The sequence below is a fragment of the Macaca thibetana genome, chromosome 7 (genome assembly GCF_024542745.1).
Source record: "Macaca thibetana thibetana isolate TM-01 chromosome 7, ASM2454274v1, whole genome shotgun sequence".
Lineage (NCBI taxonomy): Eukaryota > Metazoa > Chordata > Mammalia > Primates > Cercopithecidae > Macaca > Macaca thibetana.
Genome location: NC_065584.1, coordinates 157472 through 178042, shown reverse-complemented (window position 1 = coordinate 178042; position 20571 = coordinate 157472). Strand labels below are relative to the sequence as shown.

Here is a 20571-nt window from a genome sequence, read left to right as displayed (position 1 = left end):
TCTCTCATTTCTGTGTAATTTCATTTCACCACCTTGTTACTCTTACCACCCTTTTCTCAGAAAATTCAGATCTTCTTCATGTTAATTTACAATAGTTGCATCTTCTACAATTCATACAAATAAAATCACTTGAGAATCCCAGGACTTTGGGAGGCCGAGAGGGGCGGATCACAAGGTCAGGAGATCGAGACCATCAAGGCTAACACGGTGAAACCCCGTCTCTACTAAAAATACAAAAAATTAGCTGGGTGCAGTGGCGGGTGCCTGTAGTCCCAGCTACATGGGAGGCTGAGGCAGCAGAATGGCGTGAACCCGGGAGTTGGAACTTGCAGTGAGCCGAGATTGCGCCACTGCACTCCAGCCTGGGTGACAGAGCAAGACTCCGTCTCAAAAAAAAAAAAAAAAAGATCACTTGAGATTTACTGTGAATTCTTCAGCTTCCTTCACTCACCACAATTATTTTATAATATCCTCATGTTCGTATGTGAATGAGGCATGCCTTGATTTAAACGGTTCATTGTATTTTGCTACATTAATATTTCTCAAATTGTTTAACAATGCACTAAATAATGGATACTTGATATGTTGACTCAGTTTCTGAATTTTATTTAGAAATTAGATACTAAGGATTATAATGTAAAAATTGAGAAATTAATCCTACTCTGACCTCATTAACAAAAACCATGAATAACTACAAAAAATAAACCCTTCAGGATGCACCTGCCACAGCTGAAAGAGGCTCTCTGGGGGGAATGAAATGTGAAAACCCAAAGCCAAACAGGGACACAAAATCAGGTATCGCTGGAGGAACTTGAAGCTCTTGTGAACAGGAGAAGTTGACTTCAACTGTGATAGCCATTGCAACCATACACTTGAAATTCAGCCCTGAGTAGACTCACAGAAACGTGGTTAATAAAGGCCCAGCAGAATGTAATATGTGATCATCTCCTACAAGAAAAAATTAAATGCAAGAAAATAAATTACAAGTGAAATGCAAACTGAAATTATACATGCGTTTCATTTTTATATAAATGTGAAAGCAAATAAAACTATGTTATTAAAAAAAATCCTGAGGCAATTTGTCAGCAGATTTATGTTTCAGGGCACATGTTAGCAAAGTTTCTCTGCGAGTAGCCATGTGCTATGCACTCAAAACATAGATCTATACAAAGAAATTAAGATTGTAAAAAAAGGAAAAATCAAGAGGAAGTGCAGTTATTATCTTTGTAATTGCTATAACATATAACCATATAAAGCGATAAAAATATATGTTATATTTTATATGTAAGTGCCAACTGAGGATAAACAAGAAAGTGTTGTGAGAAGGAGGAATTCAAAGCACACAGTTACACTATCTCTGTATTTCACATCAAGGCCATCTCAGTGTCTGCATTAGAATCCAATTATTTACAATTCTTACTGTAAACCTTATGGTAACCAATACCATATTTATAAAACATGAATTAAATAATCTGTTAATAGAGAAATAAACATCATTATAAAATGCTAATTTAAACAAAAAATAACAGAAAAATTAATATTACCTTTAAAATAGAATTTGTTATAGCTGATTTAAAAAAAAACAAGACCCAACTGTTAGCTTTGTACAAGAAAGTTATCCTACATATTCACAAATAGAAAAGATAGAGATGGGAAAACATGGATTATGAAAACATGAACCAAAAGAAAGCTATAGTAGCTGTGTAAATTGCAGACAAAGTCAACATCAAAAAAACACTTTTAGGACTTAACAGGGATATTACATAGAACGAAGTGACCAGTTTTTTTAAAAGACACAAAAAAGACTTAACAAACGTATAATAGATGAAGAATGCACCATTTGTTGTGATTTACAGAACAAACGTGATAAACGGAGTAAAGATGTCAGTGAAACCATGCACCTAAGGGTGTCCTAGGGACTATGAACTTTCTTTGTATTCATGGAGGGCACCACTGAGAACTTCCTCTTGAATTTCTCCCTGTTGCCGCCCACACCAATCCTGATCCTGGAGCCTGCTGGACCAAGCTGATGCTGCAGTCAGTGAAGGTGAATCCAGAGGCTGTGCAGGAGAGGCTCAGAGAACCGCTGGGCTGTACAATTTTTCCCCTGAGACTCCACCAGTGAGCTTCACACAGGTCTTCTGCAAACACAGAGAGAACAGACAGAGCAGCCCTGTGTGGAGCAGCCACAGCTGGACCTGATTTATAAGGGACACTAAGATTGAAGGTGATGAGAGAGAAGCCCAGATCAGTGCAGACCCCATGGTGCGGACACTGAGGAAGGGCACAGACATGGAGTGGTTCCTCACCAGGGCCTGAAGGAGGAGGGGGTGAGTTGCCTTTCACGAGGAGGGGAAGGGACACATTTCCATGTCTTTCTTTTTGTGGTCATGGGTGCACTGCTCAGCATTGCTCATCCATCCTCTGTGTCTGCATTTCAGGGAGGGAAGGGTCAAAGGATTCCTGGGTCTGGATGCACAGGGTTAATCTACTCCTTACTCTTTTTTATTCTATAAATTGGATACTGTTCAGGTATCTTCATAGCAGCAAACATTATCGACAAATAAGTCCAGTAAGAACATAAGAAAAACATTCCCAGAGGAAATGGACATCTGTCTGTAATCAGTGCATTTAGAGCTGCCAACCACTGTTCCTGACAATGAGGCAAAGCTTAGTTACAATGAAGAAAATGAAGATCTATACTTTGTCTGGGCTGGGGTTAATAATTATCATTATCTTGAGATTATTTTGTCACAAAAGAGTCAATGTGGAAATATGCGTATTTATCTAAGTAAAGAGTTCACATGGAGACATGTTTGCTTGTCTGAGACAAGAGTCCACATGAGGAAATATCTGTTTCCTGAGGAAAGAGTAAATATAAGGACATATGTGGTGGTCTTAGGAAAGAGTCCATGTGGGGACATGTGTGTTTGTCTGAGGGAAGAATCCTCATGAGTAAAGGTGTGTTTGTCTGACAGAAGAGTCCACATGTTGACAGGTGTATGTACCCATCTCCTTTCAGAGACAGTGTATGCCTGAACTGAGCTGAAGTTTGGGGAAATTCTTTCTCAAACAAGAAAAGAAAATAATGCTCTCGGTTGTTTGCTTGTCAGGAAGAAAAAACCTGGGTCACATAGAAAGTTGATATTTTTTAATTAAAGGTCTTTAGTGAATGGAAGCATCATATATGCAAATGAGGAAAGTTACTCTATTCTTTGTTGCATCTCATAACATCTCATAACACTCCCAAATACATTATTAAGGTAATTTTATACAGTGTGTATTTAATCCCGAAGTTAATGAACTGCTAAATGTATTTTAATTGTATATATTTAGGTTTATATTTTCCATAACAAAAATATGAGCTTGGACAAATTATTTGTGTCATGTCTCAACCATTGCATATCACCAGAATAGTCTTAACTCTTCTTAAACAGTGCCTGTGTTACTTATTTTATACCAACTCTCTAAATTTCTGGAATATCCTGTCTGTTTACTTGACTATAGTTTTGGCTTTTACATAATTTAAAGAAATGAAACTATACTGTGTAATTGAAATGACTTGACCTAAGAAAGTGGAAAATGAAGTTGCTGACGTAAGTAACTTTGAAAAATAAGTAGGTTCTATAAGCTTAAATTGTAAAGAAATCACATATAAGCACTCTATCTAGTAGATAAACCTGTTTCCTACAAGGGTACAGCTTTACATTTCTGATGCTGCTGTGCATGTGCCCTGAAATTGTGCAGCTAATTAATAAAAAGGCAGATGGTGGGATGGGATTCCTCACTTTGCAGTGGGTGGTTATGGACAGTCAAAAAAGGAAGGTTAGGAAGGTCCGTGTGGCAGCACAGTTAGGTGGAGAGACCATTGTGTTCTCATTTCTAATGTAATAAAGTTACAAAAGATTAGATACTAAATAATTTCGATGTGTCCATAAACACAGGTTCATATAAACATGCACATTTACTAGGCCAATTGGTTGAGAGGTCCTAGAAGTACTTATACCACACTAACATACCCGGTATCACAATATTTTATTTTAATACTATTCTTTAAAATTAGAAACAAGCAATCTTTGGAAAAATGGCTGATTCTATGTGCAAAAAAAGGTAACATAGAAAACAAGCTTAGAGTCTATTGTAACACCAGGAAACAGGGAAGTGTTCAAAAACAAAAGGATGAGCTGTGCTGTAAGGATGCAGGATCCAAAATAATTCAGCTCCCAGCACCTAACAAAGCTGTGGTGATTTGAACACTAAAATGAATAATGCAGCATGGATCTTCTTCAGATTATGAAATAGACATCCATAAACCAATAAGGATATTAATAGATGATTAAGTAAAGAAATAATGGGAAGAACACATCTCCTTACAGAAGTGTTCCAAATATCTCCGGTGGAGAGTCCTCCTTGATTGGAGGAGTAGGTGAAGTTTAAACACTCATGATTGAGATAAGAGACATGGTAAAAAATAATCAGTATTAGTGTATTTTATAAGGAGACTCCAGATATAATGCCAAATACATGATCTATGAATGAATAATTTTTTTATGTTTTTTATCTAAATTTGTGCACACACACACACACACACACACACATTTTTCTGCAATACCCACCGATAAGGGAGTAAAAAGCAACCACAGACTTGGAGAAAATACTTCCAAGTCACATATTTGTTAAATGAATTATTGTAATTTGTTAAATGACTTTTATAATCAACATACAAGTAAACTTACAACTAATCAAAAGAAAACAATGCAGTCAAAAATGAACCACCTATCAGGAGAGCCATCTCACCAAAAATTATATAAAAATTGTTAAATACAATTTTTTATTAGGGACATGTGCACTTAAATAAAAATTAGGTATCACTACTCACCTATTAACATGGTTAAAACTCACAATTCTCATGATGATAAATGGCAATATGAATGTGGAAAACCAAGAAATTTCATGCACTGTCGGTGGGAATTCAAAATGTTACATGCACAACATGAGATTTTTTGGCATTTCTTAACTAGAGATAAAAGAGTTAAAATGTGAACTTGCTTTTGTGTTTCAAAATATTTCCAACATTGATTCAGAAATTGATGTTTGCAAAGATTGATTCAGAGGAAGTTCTGTATCAGATTTGTTAATTTTATTCATTCTCCAATCCCTGAAATTTACTTACAGAATAAATTTTGTATGATAAGTATCTCAAATAACTGAAATTTCTCAAATACACATTGATATTGGTCATTTTCTTTAATGTCTTAATGTCATTTTCTAAGAAAGTCTTCAATCTAATAATCTTTGTCATCTCCTCCATGCCAGCACAGCTGCCTCCTTCCTGGGGTTTCTGACACTCTCAGGATGTGGTTTTCACACTGTGTCTCTTGTACAGTAATACACGGCTGTGTCCTCAGATCTCAGGCTGCTCAGCTCCATGTAGCCTGTGCTCGTGGACATGTCCGTAGTTATGGTGACTCTGCCCTGGAAGTTCTGTGCGTAGCCTTTGTTACCATTGTAAGGGGAGATCAGTCCTATCCACTCAAGGCCTTGTCCAGGGGCCTGTCTCACCCAGTGCATGTAGTAGCTAGTGAAGGTATATCCAGAAGCCTTGCAGGAGAGCTTCACTGAGGCCCCAGGCTGCTTAATCTCAGCCCCAGACTGCACCAGCTGCACCTGGGAGTGGGCACCTGTGGAGAGAAGACAGGAGTGGATGAACGTCCCCTTGACTGGACTCAATTCGCTTCTCAAGAATGAGACCTGGGGACCCCTTACCTGTGGCTGCTGTCACCAAGAGGAGGATCTTCCAGGTCAAGTCCATGGTGAGAAACTGTGCTCTCAGGGGCTTCTCTTGAGGTTGGATGCAGTTGTTGAGTGATGTTCTCAGAGCACAGAACATATTTACTGCAGTGGATATCAGCATATTTGCATATTCATAAGACAGAGCATTTCATAGCTCAAAGCCTGATCCATGATAAGAAAGGGAAGATAAGTGACACATCAGCTTCACAAGAGTGAGATGCTGATGGTCCAAGCCCTAATCCTGCTGGAGGAAATGCACACCCTGCTCCATTTACAAACATTTGTGGGCAGAGGTCCTTTCACTAAAGAATAAGCCCAGATAGAACAGGCTCCTCACTGCAAGCCTGCATTTGATTAGCATAGAGACCACCTGGATCATTTTTGGGACCATCATTCTCCATGACACTGAGAAGGTGCCTTGGTCTTTTCCTGGACCCATCAGGTACCAGCACAGCTCACTGGTGACTCTCAGAAAGTTACTGCTGATGTCCCACTTGAGTGTCCAGCAGGCCCTGAGATCTGCTGTGTGCTCTGGAAACAGTGTCTCCAGCACCTGCCTGGTGTCTGATCCCCCAGGCTCTTCAAGAGAAACACTCTTGGTTTACAGATTGGCCCTGTGATGCATAATTAGAGCTGATTTTCTCATTTCATGGACCATGGGAATCAGAAGATGTAGCAGGAGTTTGAAGTTCTTTATGAACTCTCTAATTTGTGTTCTCCATAATTTTGGCTTACGTTTTTTGAACTCCGTTTATTAGATTTTCATAAAGTATTTAAATATTTCCAGTTCATATCCATAGATCCTCATCTTTATATATTGATTTCTGACTCACTAGGTCTGTGCACCTGCCACACTCTCAGATCCACCACTGCCCTGTCACTCACACAACACAGGCAACATTACTTAAAACTGAAGTCTGAAATTCCTATGAATTTCTTATTTATTGGAATATAGTTTCTTCAACTAGTCTGTACCCTTTGAATTAGTAATAACATGCCCTTCCTTTATAGTCTCACTATTATGATATTATAGTCCTAGAAACCCACTTTAAAAATAGTTTTCATTTCCTTAAGTTATATGAATGTTTTGGATGTAGCAGGACATTTAAAGGCACGTCAGTGACCTATTGAAGAGTTATTTTAGATTGTTTTTTTCTGACAAAGGAAGACCCAGGCCCTGAGCCTTCTCTCCAACCTCCTGTGCACCTGCTCTGGGGCTGGAACCTGTGCTTGGTGGCTCCCGAGTGCCCTCTCCAGCCAAGCCCTTGCCTTGCAGTGAGGTTGCCGTGGTGGCTCACAGACATTTTTCCCCACAGTCTCCAGCCCACCATGGAGTGTCTGTGTCGTGCTGTGTCACTCCTTCAGTGACACAATATACTGTTGACACCACGTCTTTTAAGGATTGGTTAGCCTTAATAAACCTATTGAACTCGACAGGGAGACCCGAAGCAAAGATTCTATGACACAGAAGGGAGTCCCTTCTATGAAGTTTCACATTTCCTGAGTCAGTGAACACACAGTGAATACAAAAACTTGTAGGATTTGGGGAGTGCCTTGTTTCTTCGTTGGGCTCTTGCAGTTGAATGTTGCATCTGAGAACATCCGCAGGTGCAGATACATTCAGAATAAAGCCAACTTTGTATCTACTGTACCAATAACACATATTTTCCTTTCCTCCTAATTTCTAGCCTATAAAATGAGCCTCCTACACAGACACAAGGCCTAGGTTTATGGCTTTTTTCTCTTAGAGATCTGAGGCAAACAGAACACAGGTGGAGATTTGGGAAGTGCATGCAATCATATTTACAATGTTAATAGTTCTTTTTAGAAGATACTTATTCAACTTCAGTCTCTCTCCCTTCCTCACTGTTTTCTAGGGTCCTGCAGACATCACCCCATCCCACTTTGTTTTATGCATTTTTTTTCTCAGCTAGGAACCCTGAAAATGCCCAATGATAAAAGAATCTGAGGTCAACAGATTTGCCAAGACCTTTTGTTCCAAAAATGTATGTCAGAGGCTTCAAATTTCCCCACTGTCCTTGTCTTATTCTCTGCCACTGACTTTCAGTTTCCCTGTGTTCTCCTCCTCAGACAGAGTCTGCGCATTGTCACACTTTCATCTTTAACCCAGACCCATATATTATGGGTTGTTGCCACTGGATGGCATTTCTGATAGAAAAAGACTAACCTGGAAATTTTAATATGTTACTTGAGGATTTATGTGCTAATGGTGTTAGAGTGTGAAGTTCCTAGTGCTTGTTGGCTGTTTCCACAGGATTGGGGAAAATTCACAATTTCCCCACTGCTGTCCTTTTGTGTTTACTTGAGGAGAAGAACAGGAGGCACTGCTGAATTATGGAATCCTCCTCCACTATTTCCAGGAGTCAAATCTACCTAAACGTGTGTTCTATGGGTACTGTTGGGGTCAACAGAAACAGATTAAAACAAAGTGGGATAGGGGTGATGTCTGCAGGACCCTAGAAAAGAGTGAGAAAGGAAGAGAGACTGAAGTTGAATACGTATCTTCTAAAAAGAACTATTAACATTGTAAACATGATTGGTTGCACTGACCATCAGAAGCGAACTGATACCCCAGATATAGAAGAGATAAAGGAAAGGCACTTACTGCTTCCTTACACAAAGACTGAAGAAAATAAAAGGCTTTGACAGAAGAAGAGAAGGAGGATGAATAGTCTGAGGAGCAGATCACCAGGAACAACCAAAAGAGATAAAACCGGTCTTAAAGTGGTGTTTCAGCTCCATAAGCAGCTGAGGAAAGTAAAAGAAAGTCAACATCATGCATATACTGAGTTATTGATAGAAAAGCATTTATAGTTGTGTGGCTGACACAACTAAGAAAACAAAAACCTTTGCATGAAAATACAGTTTTGATTGAGGATACACAATTCTTATTATTAAAATTATACTGATCAGTCATCACTAGTATTACTGTGATAATATGGAGGATTATAAATTGAGTTGAATCTCTGTTCTAAGGTTAAGTTTTTGTAGGTGACCAAAACCAAAAAATAAAACAAGACAAAATGTGAGTTACAAGGAAGAAGTGCTAAGAGATCCTGGGGTAGAACTTTTCTTTACAAGGTCAAAAAATAGCAAGTTCAAACAGGAAACCCCACCCTCCCCAGGGACCTAATGTGGAGCTGCCTCCTAAGGGAGCCCTTGTGTCTGAGCGCCCCCTGCTGTACTGAGTGTTTCCTGGTGGTTCTGAGCACCCCCTATTGTCCTGAGCACCCCCTGGTGGTTCTGAACGCCCCCTGGTGTCCTGAGTTCCCCCTGCTGATCTGAGCAGGCCCCTTGCTGTCCTGAGCTCCCTACACCAGCCCCCGGGTGTTTCTGAGCTCCCTGGTGAGTCTGAGCGCCCCCTGGTGTGCTGAGTGCCCCCAGGTGTCCTGAGTGCCCCAGCGTTTCCTCAGCGCCCCCTGGTGGTTCTGAGCACTCCCTATAGTCCTGAGCGCCCCCTGGTGTGCTGAGCGCCCCCTGGTGGTTCTGAGCACTCCCTATTGTCCTGAGCGTCCCCTGGTGGTTCTGAGCGCCCCCTGCTGTGCTGAGTGCCCCCTGGTGTCCTGAGTGTCCCAGGGTTTCCTCAGCACCCCCTGGTGGTTCTGAGCACTCCCTAGTGTCCTGAGCGCCCCCTGGTGTGCTGAGCGCCCCCTGGTGGTTCTGAGAGTCCCCTGGTGGTTCTGAGCACTCCCTATTGTCCTGAGCGCCCCCTGGTGGTTCTGAGCGCCCCCTGGTGGTTCTGAGCGCCCCCTGGTGTCCTGAGCGCCCCCTGGTGGTTCTGAGCACTCCCTATTGTCCTGAGCGCCCCCTGGTGGTTCTGAGCGCCCCCTGGTGTGCTGAGCGCCCCCTGGTTGTTCTGAGCGCCCCCTGGTGGTTCTGAGCATTCTCTATTGTCCTGAGCGCCCCCTGGTGGCTCTGAGCGCCCCCTGGTGTCCTGAGCGCCCCCTGGTGGTTTTGAGGACCCCCTAGTGTGCTGAGTGCCCCAGGGCTTCCTCAGCGCCCCCTGGTGGTTCTGAGCGCCCCCTGGTGTGCTGAGCGCCCCCTGATGTCCTGAGTGCCCCAGCGTTTCCTCTGGTGGTTCTGAGCGCCCCCTGGTGTGCCGAGTGCCCCCTGGTGTCCTGAGTGCCCCAGCGTTTCCTCTGGTGGTTCTGAGCGCCCACTGGTGTGCTGAGCGCCCCCTGGTGGTTCTGAGCGCCCCCTGGTGGTTCTGAGCACTCCCTATTGTCCTGAGCGCCCCCTGGTGGTTTTGAGCGCCCCCTGGTGTCCTGAGCGCCCCCTGGTGGTTCTGTGCGCCCCCTGGTGTGCTGAGTGCCCCAGGGTTTCCTCAGCGCCCCCTGGTGGTTCTGATCATTCCCTATTGTCCTGAGCGCCCCCTGGTGGTTCTGAGCGCCCCCTGGTGTGCTGAGTGCCTCCTGGTGTCCTGAGTGCCCCAGGGTTTCCTCAGCGCCCCCTGGTGGTTCTGATCATTCCCTATTGTCCTGAGCGCCCCCTGGTGGTTCTGATCATTCCCTATTGTCCTGAGCGCCCCCTGGTGGTTCTGAGCGCCCCCTGGTGTGCTGAGTGCCCCCTGGTGTCCTGAGTGCCCCAGGGTTTCCTCAGCACCCCCTGGTGGTTCTGAGCACTCCCTATTGTCCTGAGCGCCCCCTGGTGGTTCTGAGCGTCCCCTGGTGTGCTGAGCGCCCCCTGGTGGTTCTGAGCGCCCCCTGGTGTCCTGAGCGCCCCCTGGTGGTTCGGAGCACTCCCTATTGTCCTGAGCGCCCCCTGGTGGTTCTGAGCGCCCCCTGGTGTCCTGAGCGCCCCCTGGTGGTTCTGAGCGCCCCCTGGTGGTTCTGAGCACTCCCTATTGTCCTGAGCGCCCCCTGGTGGTTCTGAGCGCCCCCTGGTGTCCTGAGCGCCCCCTGGTGGTTCTGAGTGCCCCCTGGTGTGCTGAGTGCCCCCTGGTGTCCTGAGTGTCCCAGGGTTTCCTCAGCACCCCCTGGTGGTTCTGAGCACTCCCTATTGTCCTGAGCGCCCCCTGGTGGTTCTGAGCGCCCCCTGATGTGCTGAGTGCCCCAGGGTTTCCTCAGCGCCCCCTGGTGGTTCTGAGCGCCCCCTGGTGTGCTGAGCGCCCCCTGGTGGTTCTGAGCACTCCCTATTGTCCTGAGCGCCCCCTGGTGGTTCTGAGCGCCCCCTGGTGTGCTGAGTGCCCCAGGGTTTCCTCAGCGCCCCCTGGTGGTTCTGAGCACTCCCTGGTGTGCTTAGTGCCCCTTGGTATCCTGAGTGCCCCAGCGTTTCCTCAGTGCCCCCTGGTGGTTCTGAGCATCCCTATTGTCCTGAGCGCCCCCTGGTGGTTCTGAGCGCCCCCTGGTGTGCTGAATGCACCCTGGTGTCCTGAGTGCCCCAGGGTTTCCTCAGCGCCCCCTGGTGGTTCTGAGCATCCCTATTGTCCTGAGCGCCCCCTGGTGGTTCTGAGCACTCCCTATTGTCCTGAGCGCCCCCTGGTGGTTCTGAGCGCCCCCTGGTGTTCTCAGTTCCCCCTGATTTCCTGAGCGCCTCGTGTTGATCTGAGCACTCCTTGTATTCTGAGACCCCCCGTGTCTTGAGCACACCCTGATGTCCTCAGTGGTCCCTGGTGTCTTGAGCTCCCCCTTGGTGATCTGAGCACACTTTCTATTCTGAGCGCCCTTGGTGTTCTGAGCACCCTCAGGTTTCCTGAGCACCCCCTGAATTCTGAGAACCCCCTGGTTTCCTGTGTGCCTCCTGGTGGTTCTGAGCACCCCCTGGTGGTTCTTAGTCCTCCATGTTGTCCTGGGCACCTTGTCATGTCCTGAGTGCCCCCTGGTGTCCTGAGCTCCCATGGTGTCCTCAGTGCCCGTTGGTAATTCTAAGTGCCTCCCGGGGGTTCTAAATGCCCCCTAGTGTCTTGAGTGCCCCATGGTGCCCTGAGCACCCCCTGGTGGTTCTGAGCAGCATTTACAATGCAATTTCCTCGCCCCTCCCTACATGGAGGTTTGTGTCTGGGCTCACACCCTTTGACCCTGCCTTGCTCACAGTAATACGCGTCCTTGTCCTTGGCTCTCAGGTTGGTCATCTTAAGGGAGAATCTTCTGGAAAGAGTGTCCTTAAGGACTGTTAATCTTCTTTTTACTCAAGCAGGGTACCAGGGAGAACTTCCACTTGAATTACTTTGTTACCACCACACCATGAAGCCTGTCATGAAGCCTGCTGGACAAAGCTTATGCTGTTTTCTATGAAAGTGAATCCAGAGGCTTTGGAGAAAAATCTGAGAACCCCAGGGCTGTAGCATTTCTCCTCCTGCCTTCTTCAGACAACTTCACACGGACTTCTGCAAACACAGAGGGAAGAGAATGAGAATAGCTTCATGTGGAGCAGCCACCACTGAGCCTAAACCACAGGGAACCTGGATATTGAGAGTGATAAAAAGGGAAGTCCAGATCAGCCCTGACTCCTTGGTGTGGACGTTGAGGAAGGGCATGAATTTGGATGGCTTTTCACCAGGACCTGCAGGGACATGGGGTGAGCTGCTTTTCATTAGCAGTGGAGGGGCCTCATTTCCATGTCTTTCTCATTGTGGAAATGTTTGTGCTGCTCAGCAGGGATCTTCCCATCTCTGCCTCTGGATTCCAGGGAGGGCAGGGCCAAAGGATTCCTGGGACTGGATATTCAGACTTAATTTGCCCATCATGTTTCTTTTTCTCTAAGTTGGACTCTGTTTGGGTACCTTTACAGTATCAATGTTTATTAACATGTAAATACATTAAACAAAGGAAAATAAATCTTTCCCAGAGGAAACAGACAACTACCTGTAGTCTGTGGATTTAGAGCTACAAACCACTGTCCTTGACAATACTGCAGTCTTCAGTTAGAATTTTTAAAAATGCACATCTACAAATGTCAGAGCTGGAGTCTATAATTACCTCTATCCTGAGCTCATTTTGCCACACAACTCCTCAGTGTCAGACATATCAAACATACGTGCTTGTCTGAGAGAAAAGTCAAGGTGGGGACGTGTGTACTTCTCTGAGGGAAGATTTCACGTGAGGACAGGTGTGCTTGTCTGAGGGAAGAGTCAACATGGTGATGTGTGTGTTTGTCTGAGGGAAAGGTTCACGTGGGGACAGGTGTGTGTATTGTCTGATGGTGAATGCCCACTGAGAGGCAGTGTGTTTCTGTACTGAACTGGAGTTAGAGGGAAATCTTTCTCAGTCAAGGGTAGATAAGAACCCTCTGGATTATTTGCTTGTCAGGAAGGAATCTTGGTTCCACATGAATCTGATCAAGGGAAAGTCTCTTGTGAGTGGATATATCCTATATGCAGAAGGGGAAAGTTACTTCATTCCATGTTGCCTGAGTCTTATGCCCGCATTGTGTAAAGTCATTAGATTTTGTCTTTTTATTTTTTGAAACAGAGTCTTGCTCTGTAGCCCAGGCTGGAGTGCAGTGGCATGATCTCAGCTCACTGCAAACTCTGCCTTTTGAGTTCAAGTGATTCCTGAGCTTCAGCCTCCTCAGAGGATTTCCCTCAGGGATCCTCTCATGCCTCTGCTAATTTTTTGTACTTTTAGTAGAGACGGGGATTCACCATGTTGCCCAGGTGCTCTCGAACTCCTAGACTCAAGTGTTTCACCCACCTTAGCCTCTTAAAGTGCTTGGATTACAGGCACGAGCCACCACGCCCGGCCGAGATATTTTTATAGAATCTGCATTTTATCTTGGGGTTCATGAGGTGTGGAATAATTTTGTAAGTTGCGTATATTTAGTTTAACATTTTGTCTCATAAAATTATGAGGTTTGACAAATTGTGTCATGTGTCCACTAATGCATATAATGAAGAAATTTTCTCTGTTGGTAAACAGTGCCTGATTCTCCTAATTTATACTCTCTCTATATATTTGTAGAAAATCCTCATATATTTCCATGATCTACACTTTTGTCTTTTACAGACTGCCAAATAACAATTATACAGCATATTTGAAATAACCTCACTGAAGCCGGTGGTACATAAAGTCTCTCACCTAAGTAACTTTGGAAATGAGGGGATTCTGTAAGAGTAAAATATAAAGAAATTGAACTTAAGCACTGTATCCTAGTAGATAAACATTCTTCTTAAAGTGGTACTATTTAACAATTCTGATAGCACTGTGCATGCATAATGAAATGTATAAAGAATGCAATGTATGGCATATGGTTTTAAGGGTTCCTGCCTTTTCAGTTGGTGGTTATGGACAGTTAAGGAAGGAAGACTAGAAAAATCCACATGGTGTCAGAGTAGAGTGCAGCACCAGCGTTTTCTAAGGTTTGATGTAATAAAGGAACAGAATATTAGGTACTTAAATCATTTAGATATGTCTGTAAAATGGGTTAATATACCTATGCACATTTGCTAGGTCTGTTGGCTTAGAGATCCTAGAAACACTGATAAAACATTAACAACACACACAGCCAATACCACAATTATGTATTTTAATATAATTATTTAATACTAGGAACCCAGTAATCCTTGCAGAAAGAACTGACTATGTATCAAAAGATAATAGAGAAAATGAGCTTAGAATTTTTTTGTAATACCAAGAAATAGAGAATTGCTCAAAAACAACAGGATAGGGTGTGCTCTAAGGAAACCGAATCCAAAATAAAAGAGCTCACAGCACTTAAAAAAGCAGTGGTGATTTGAGAAGTACACAAGGAATAATGTAGCATTGTGTCTTTTCCAGAGTATAAAGTAAACATCCATGAACTAATACTAATATTAATATTTTATTAAATAAAGAAAATTGGAAAAAATACACCTCCCATGCATAAGAATTTCAAGTATCTTAAGTTAATTATCCTCCTGCCAAGTAGGTGAAATTTAAACACTGATGCTGTGATTGTGGCCTGAGATTAGAGACAAGGAAAAAATTCTGTTAGTGAGTTTCATAATGAGTTTTTAGATATATTCCCAAAACATGATCTATGAAAAATGAAAATTATTTGTTACAAGTTTGCACACACACACACACACACGTATGTATTTATATGAATATCTTTCTGCCAGAAACATTGATAAAGGAGCAGAAAGACAATACAGACTTGGAGAATATACTTGCAGATCACATATTTATTAAATGACTTTTTGTTACCTTGGTAAATGACTTTTATTATGAGTGTGTAAGGAAACACAACTGATCAAAAGAAAACAATGTAACAAAATGAGCCAAATATCAGAACAGACACTTCATCCAAATTATTTAAAAATAATTAAATATAAAATTTCAATCAGGGACATGTGCATTTAAACAACAATGAGATACCACTACTTATCTATCAGAATGGTTAAAATTCACAATTCTCATAATGCCAAATGGCAATGAGGATGTGGAAGAACATGATCTCTCATGTATTTCTGACATAAACTTAAAATCATCACGGCACACAATGAAAAAATGTTAAAATATTTTGATACTTCATATAATGAACAGCACCTGACTGAGACTCCTCAGCTCCCAGGCCTTTCAATGGGAAGACTCTTGGTTTGCACATCTGCCCTGTGATGATTGGTTCTGAGTTTTCCCTCCCACTGACAGTAGTAATCAGGGGTTGAAATAAGAAAAGGAATTTGAATTTCTTGATAAATTCATACACCCCAAAATAATTACCAAGTAATTTGTGTTTTTAATAAGTTTGGCTTTTAATTCATACTCCATTAAATAGAATTAAAGTATTTACATAACTTTTAGTTTATATCCATAGATTGTCATATTTCCATATTGATTGATTTCTGATCCACTTGATCTGTGCACCTGCCACACTCTCAAATCCGCTAGTGCCAAGTCACACACACAATGTAGGAAACATTACTTAGCTCTGAATTCTGAATATCTTATTGACGGGAATATAGTGTCTCCCACAGTTATGTACCAATTGAATTAGTAAAGCCATCCGTATCCTTCATATTCTCACTGTTAAGATATTTATTATCCTAGAATCCCACTTTTAAATATAGTTCTCATTGCTTTATTGAGTGACACAAGTGGTCCAGATGAAATAGGCTATTTAAAGGCATATCAGCAACTTGTTGAACATTTATTTTAGAATGATTTTTTGAATAAGGAAGGCTCAGGCCCTGAGAGAATAATTCTCATTATTTATCTCCCACAAATAAGTGAGATTATATAGTTTTCTCTTCCTGATTTAGTTTACTGAGAGTAATGAGCTTCAGTTCCATCATGTTCCTACAAAGGACATAATTTCATTCTTTTCTTAGCTGCATAGTGTTCCATGGTTATATGTACCACATTTGTCTCTACCCATTCTGCCAGTGGAATTTAGGCAAATTCATGTCTATGCTATTGTGAATAGTGCTGCAATGAACCTTCATGTTTATATTCCTTCTGGTATATGTCCAGTTGGGAGACTGTTGGGTCAAATGAAAGTTCTGTTTTAGGTTATTTGAGGGATCACCACACTGCTTTCCACAATGGTTGAACTAATTAATATTTCCACCAGAAGTGTAGAAGTGTTCCCTTTTTTCCTGCAACTTTAGCAGCATCTGTTATTTTTTTTTAAGATTAGCCATTTTGACTGGTGTGAGATGGTACCTCATTGTGGTTTTGGTATGTATTTCTCTAATGATAGTGATATTCAGCACGTTTTTCTGTGCTTGTTGGCCACATGAAGGTCTTTTTTTTCTTAAGTGTCTTTTCACGTCCTTTGCCATTTTTTTCTTGTATGTTTGTTTAAGTTCCATCTAGATTCTAAATGTTAGACTTCTGTCAGATGTAGAGGTTGCAAATATTTTTTCCCAATCTATAGGTTGCCTGCTTGTTTACTTTGTTGATAGTATATCTTGCTATGCAGAAGCTCTTTAGTTTACTTAGGTCCCATTTGTCACTTTTTGATTTTGTTGCAACTGCTTCTAGCATTTTCATCATAAAGTTTTTACCTGTTCTAATGCCCTGAATTGTATTTCCTAGGTTATTATCCAGAGATTTTATAGTCTTAGGTTTTACATTTAGATCTTTAATCCAAATATATTTTTTTTCAATTGATGCTGAAAAAGCATTTGATGAAACTCAACATTCTTTCCTGGAAAAAAAAAAAAGAAATCTTTACAAACTGGGTATAGAAGGAACACATTTCGACATAAGAAAATTTATATACAGTTGGGCGTGGTGGCTCACGCCTGTAATCCCAGCACTTTAGGAGGCCGAGACGGGCGGATCACAGATCAGGAGTTCAAGACCAGCCTGGCCAACGTAGTGAAACTCGTCTCTGTTAAAAGTACAAAAATTAGCCGGGCGTGGTGGCGCGTGCCTATAATCCCAGCTACTCAGGAGGCTGAGGCAGGAGAATCACTTGAACCCGGGAGGTGGAGCTTGTAGTGAGTCGAGATGGCACCACTTTACTCCAGCCTGCCGACAGGGCGAGATTCCAAAAAAAAAAGTTGTATTCGAGAGACTTTCTTCTGATATCATACTGAATAAGAACAAAACTAAAAGTATGTTCTCTAATATCTGGAACATGACAAATATTCCCACTTTAACCATGATTAAAGCATAAACCGTTCTGCTGCCACCTTAGTCGGCTCTTATCTGCAAGCACCACCTCCTGGCCTCGTGTTTGAACTGCATGACCTAATAAAAAGTCACTCAGACATGTGTACAGCACTTGAAAATGAGATTAGATTCTCAATATTTCTGTAATTCCAGCTCCGGAAAAGACCATAGGGCAACTAACACGCCCACTATGCTACTACCACAACTAGAATTCAAACAAGCCACCGCGCTAAAGCTATTAATAACAGAAGAAATCATACAGGGTAGATGCTCCTCACCTGGTTATTCCCATCAAGGCTGGTGCTTTTGCTTGTCAGGCTCGGAGGTTCATCTCTGCCCAGCTTTGTCCGCCTCTCAAGGTCTGAACAGAGAATTCAGGTCACTGCGCACTTCATAGACCAGTCCATTACCTAAGGCAATGGAGCCTTCTCCCTGTGCACAGATATCAAACATGCACTCAGCTGCTTCCGCCACAGTCAGCTCAAACCTGTAAGGCCATCTACTAATGTGAAGAGTGAACTTAACAAGCCAATACAATATCTGCTGAAACAAATGCATTCCAAATGGGAAATGGTTCCTGAGGCTTCCAATATCTAGGACCTGCAGGAGCCAGTGAGCCTGCTCGTGGGCCCAGAACATTGTTACTACAACCATCATTTCTGAAAGCCATTAAATAATGGTCATCTATAGACAAGGAACTCTTACAGAGTCTTTGCCACTGAGTAAACCAAGAACCAAATCAAAAGACCCACACAATATGCATTATATTCACATACTCAACAGAATGAAATTTTCATCAAAATCAAAATAAATTCAGAAATAATAAGAAGAGATAGTTTAGCCAATGAAAAACAAACAGATCAGCAATTCTAGAAGTATGAAAAAACACAGTTACAACACCTCAAATATCACCTTAGCTCTCCAGCAATAGAATCTAAACAACATGATATGTTTATAAATAATTCAAAATGTTGATTTTAAAGAAACTCAATTAAATCCAAAAGAAAATTGAGAACCAACACGAATAAATCAGAAGAACTCAAGATTGACCTAAGAGATTTATTTTTAAAAAATAATGTTCAGGGAATAAAAACTTGATTGAATTAATTACAAAATACAGTTTAAAAATTTAACAATAAAATACACTAAAAAGAAGAAAGAACATCAAACCTAAGAGACAGACATTTCAAATTAACCCAGTCCGATAAAAATAAGAAAAAGAAATGAACGAACTCATTGGGAAGTACAGGATTATGTAAAACAACTGAACCAACAAACCATGGATATTCCTGGGGGAGAAAACTAGTAAAAAGGCTTAGAAGAACAATTTGATGAAATAATTGAAGAAAATATCTCTAGTCTTGCTACAGATTTGCACATGCAGATAAAAGAGGCACAGAAAACTCCATGACAAGACACTGGAAGACAGACATTACCAAGATCTACAGTCCTCTGACTATCTAAAGTAAATAGGAAGAAAAAAAAATTCTAAAATTCACAATAGAAAAGTGTTTAACAATCTATAAGAAATTCTATTGTACTAACCGTGTACTTCTCAGCATAAACTTAGAAGAGATTGGACTCCCAATTTTAGACTTCTTAAAGAAAAAAAGAAAAAAGTATATGTCAATAATTAATTTTGTATCCTGCTAAACTCAGTTTCATAAATGAAGGATAAATAAAGTATTTCTAAGGTAAGTAAATGCTAAGGACATTTAAGTACACTAGACTGGACCTACAAGAAATACTCGAGGCAGACATAAACATAGAAGCAATAGGACAATACTCACCGTCATAAAACACACGAAATTATAAAACTCACTGTTAACACTACTGCACAATAATGACCACAAAGCCACTAGTTAACAAATGACATGACAACAGCAGCAAAAGCTCACATATCAGTATTGTTTGAATATAAATGAGTTAACTTCTTCACTTAAAAAATATAGATTGGTGGCAAAACCTCACATATCAGTATTGTTTGAATATAAATGAGTTCAATTCTTCATTTTAAAAAATATAGATTGGTGGAATGAATTAAAAAGAGGTTTCTAATTTATGCCACTGACAGGAAACTCACTTAATTGGTAAAAACATACAGATTCAAGTTCAAGGGGTGGAAAAAGATATTTCATGCAAATGGAAACCAAAAGCAAGCAAGAGTATCTATGCTTAAGTCATATAAAACAAACTTTAAATTAACACCAGTAAGTAAAGACAAAGAAACTCATTATATAATGATAAAACGATTGAGTAAAAATAACAATTCTAAATCTATATGCGCTCTACACCAGAAAACCCATGTTCATAAAACAAATGGTATTAGACCTAAGGAAGAACGTGGATGGCAGCACAATTGTGATGGACTTCAATGCCCATCTGACAATACTAGGCAAATCACTGAGATAGAAAATCAACAAAGAAACACAAGACTTAAATTGGACTCTAGACCAAATGAACCTAACAGATATTAACAGAACATTCTACCTAAGGACTGCAGAATACACATTACTCCCATTAGCACAGAATATTTTCTAAGATAAATTATATACTATGACAGAAATAAGAGTCTCAAAAACTTCTTGAAAATGAAATATATTCTCAGACCACAGTAATGTAAAGCTAGAAATTAAACCCTAGAAGAATACTCAAAACTACACACAGATGAAAATTCCACAACTTGCTACTGAGTAAACTTTGGGTCAATGATAAAATTAAGAAGGATATTGTAACATGTTTGAAATGATAAAAAGAGAGAAACAGCATACCAAAACCTCCAGTTTACAGCAAAAGCTGTGCTAAGGGGGAAGACTATAGTGTTAAATGCCTACATCGAAAAGACAGAAAGATCACAAATTAAAAACCTAACATTACATATCAAAGAACTGGAAAAACAACAACAAACCAAACACACAGCTGAAGAAAACACATAACAAAGACCAGAACAGAACGAAATAAAGTGAAGAACCAGGAAATACAAAGAACCAACAAAATAAATGATTGGGTTTTTGAGATGACAAACAAAACTTACAGACCACTAGCTAGATCAGGCAAGTAAAGTAGAGTGGCAATCTAAGTAAGCAGAATGAGAAATGAAACTAAAACATGACAACTGATGCCACAGAAATATAAACGATCAACATAGACTACTATGAACATCTCCAGGCTCACAAACTAGACAATTTAGAGTAAACAGATAAATGTCTGGAAACATGAA

At 41.3% G+C, this 20571-nt stretch overlaps 1 pseudogene and 1 gene segment (V, D, J or C); both read right to left on the bottom strand.

The window, feature by feature from the left end:
* The window catches only part of LOC126958583 (immunoglobulin heavy variable 4-28-like), a 220212-nt pseudogene that overhangs the window by 85809 nt on the left and 113832 nt on the right, over positions 1-20571 (bottom strand). The window lies entirely within an intron of this gene.
* Positions 4676-20442, bottom strand: LOC126958587 (immunoglobulin heavy variable 1-18-like). The segment is given in 5 exon segments: positions 4676-5681; positions 5767-5955; positions 11845-12139; positions 17630-17783; positions 20386-20442. Coding segments are annotated over 2 exon segments (465 nt in total).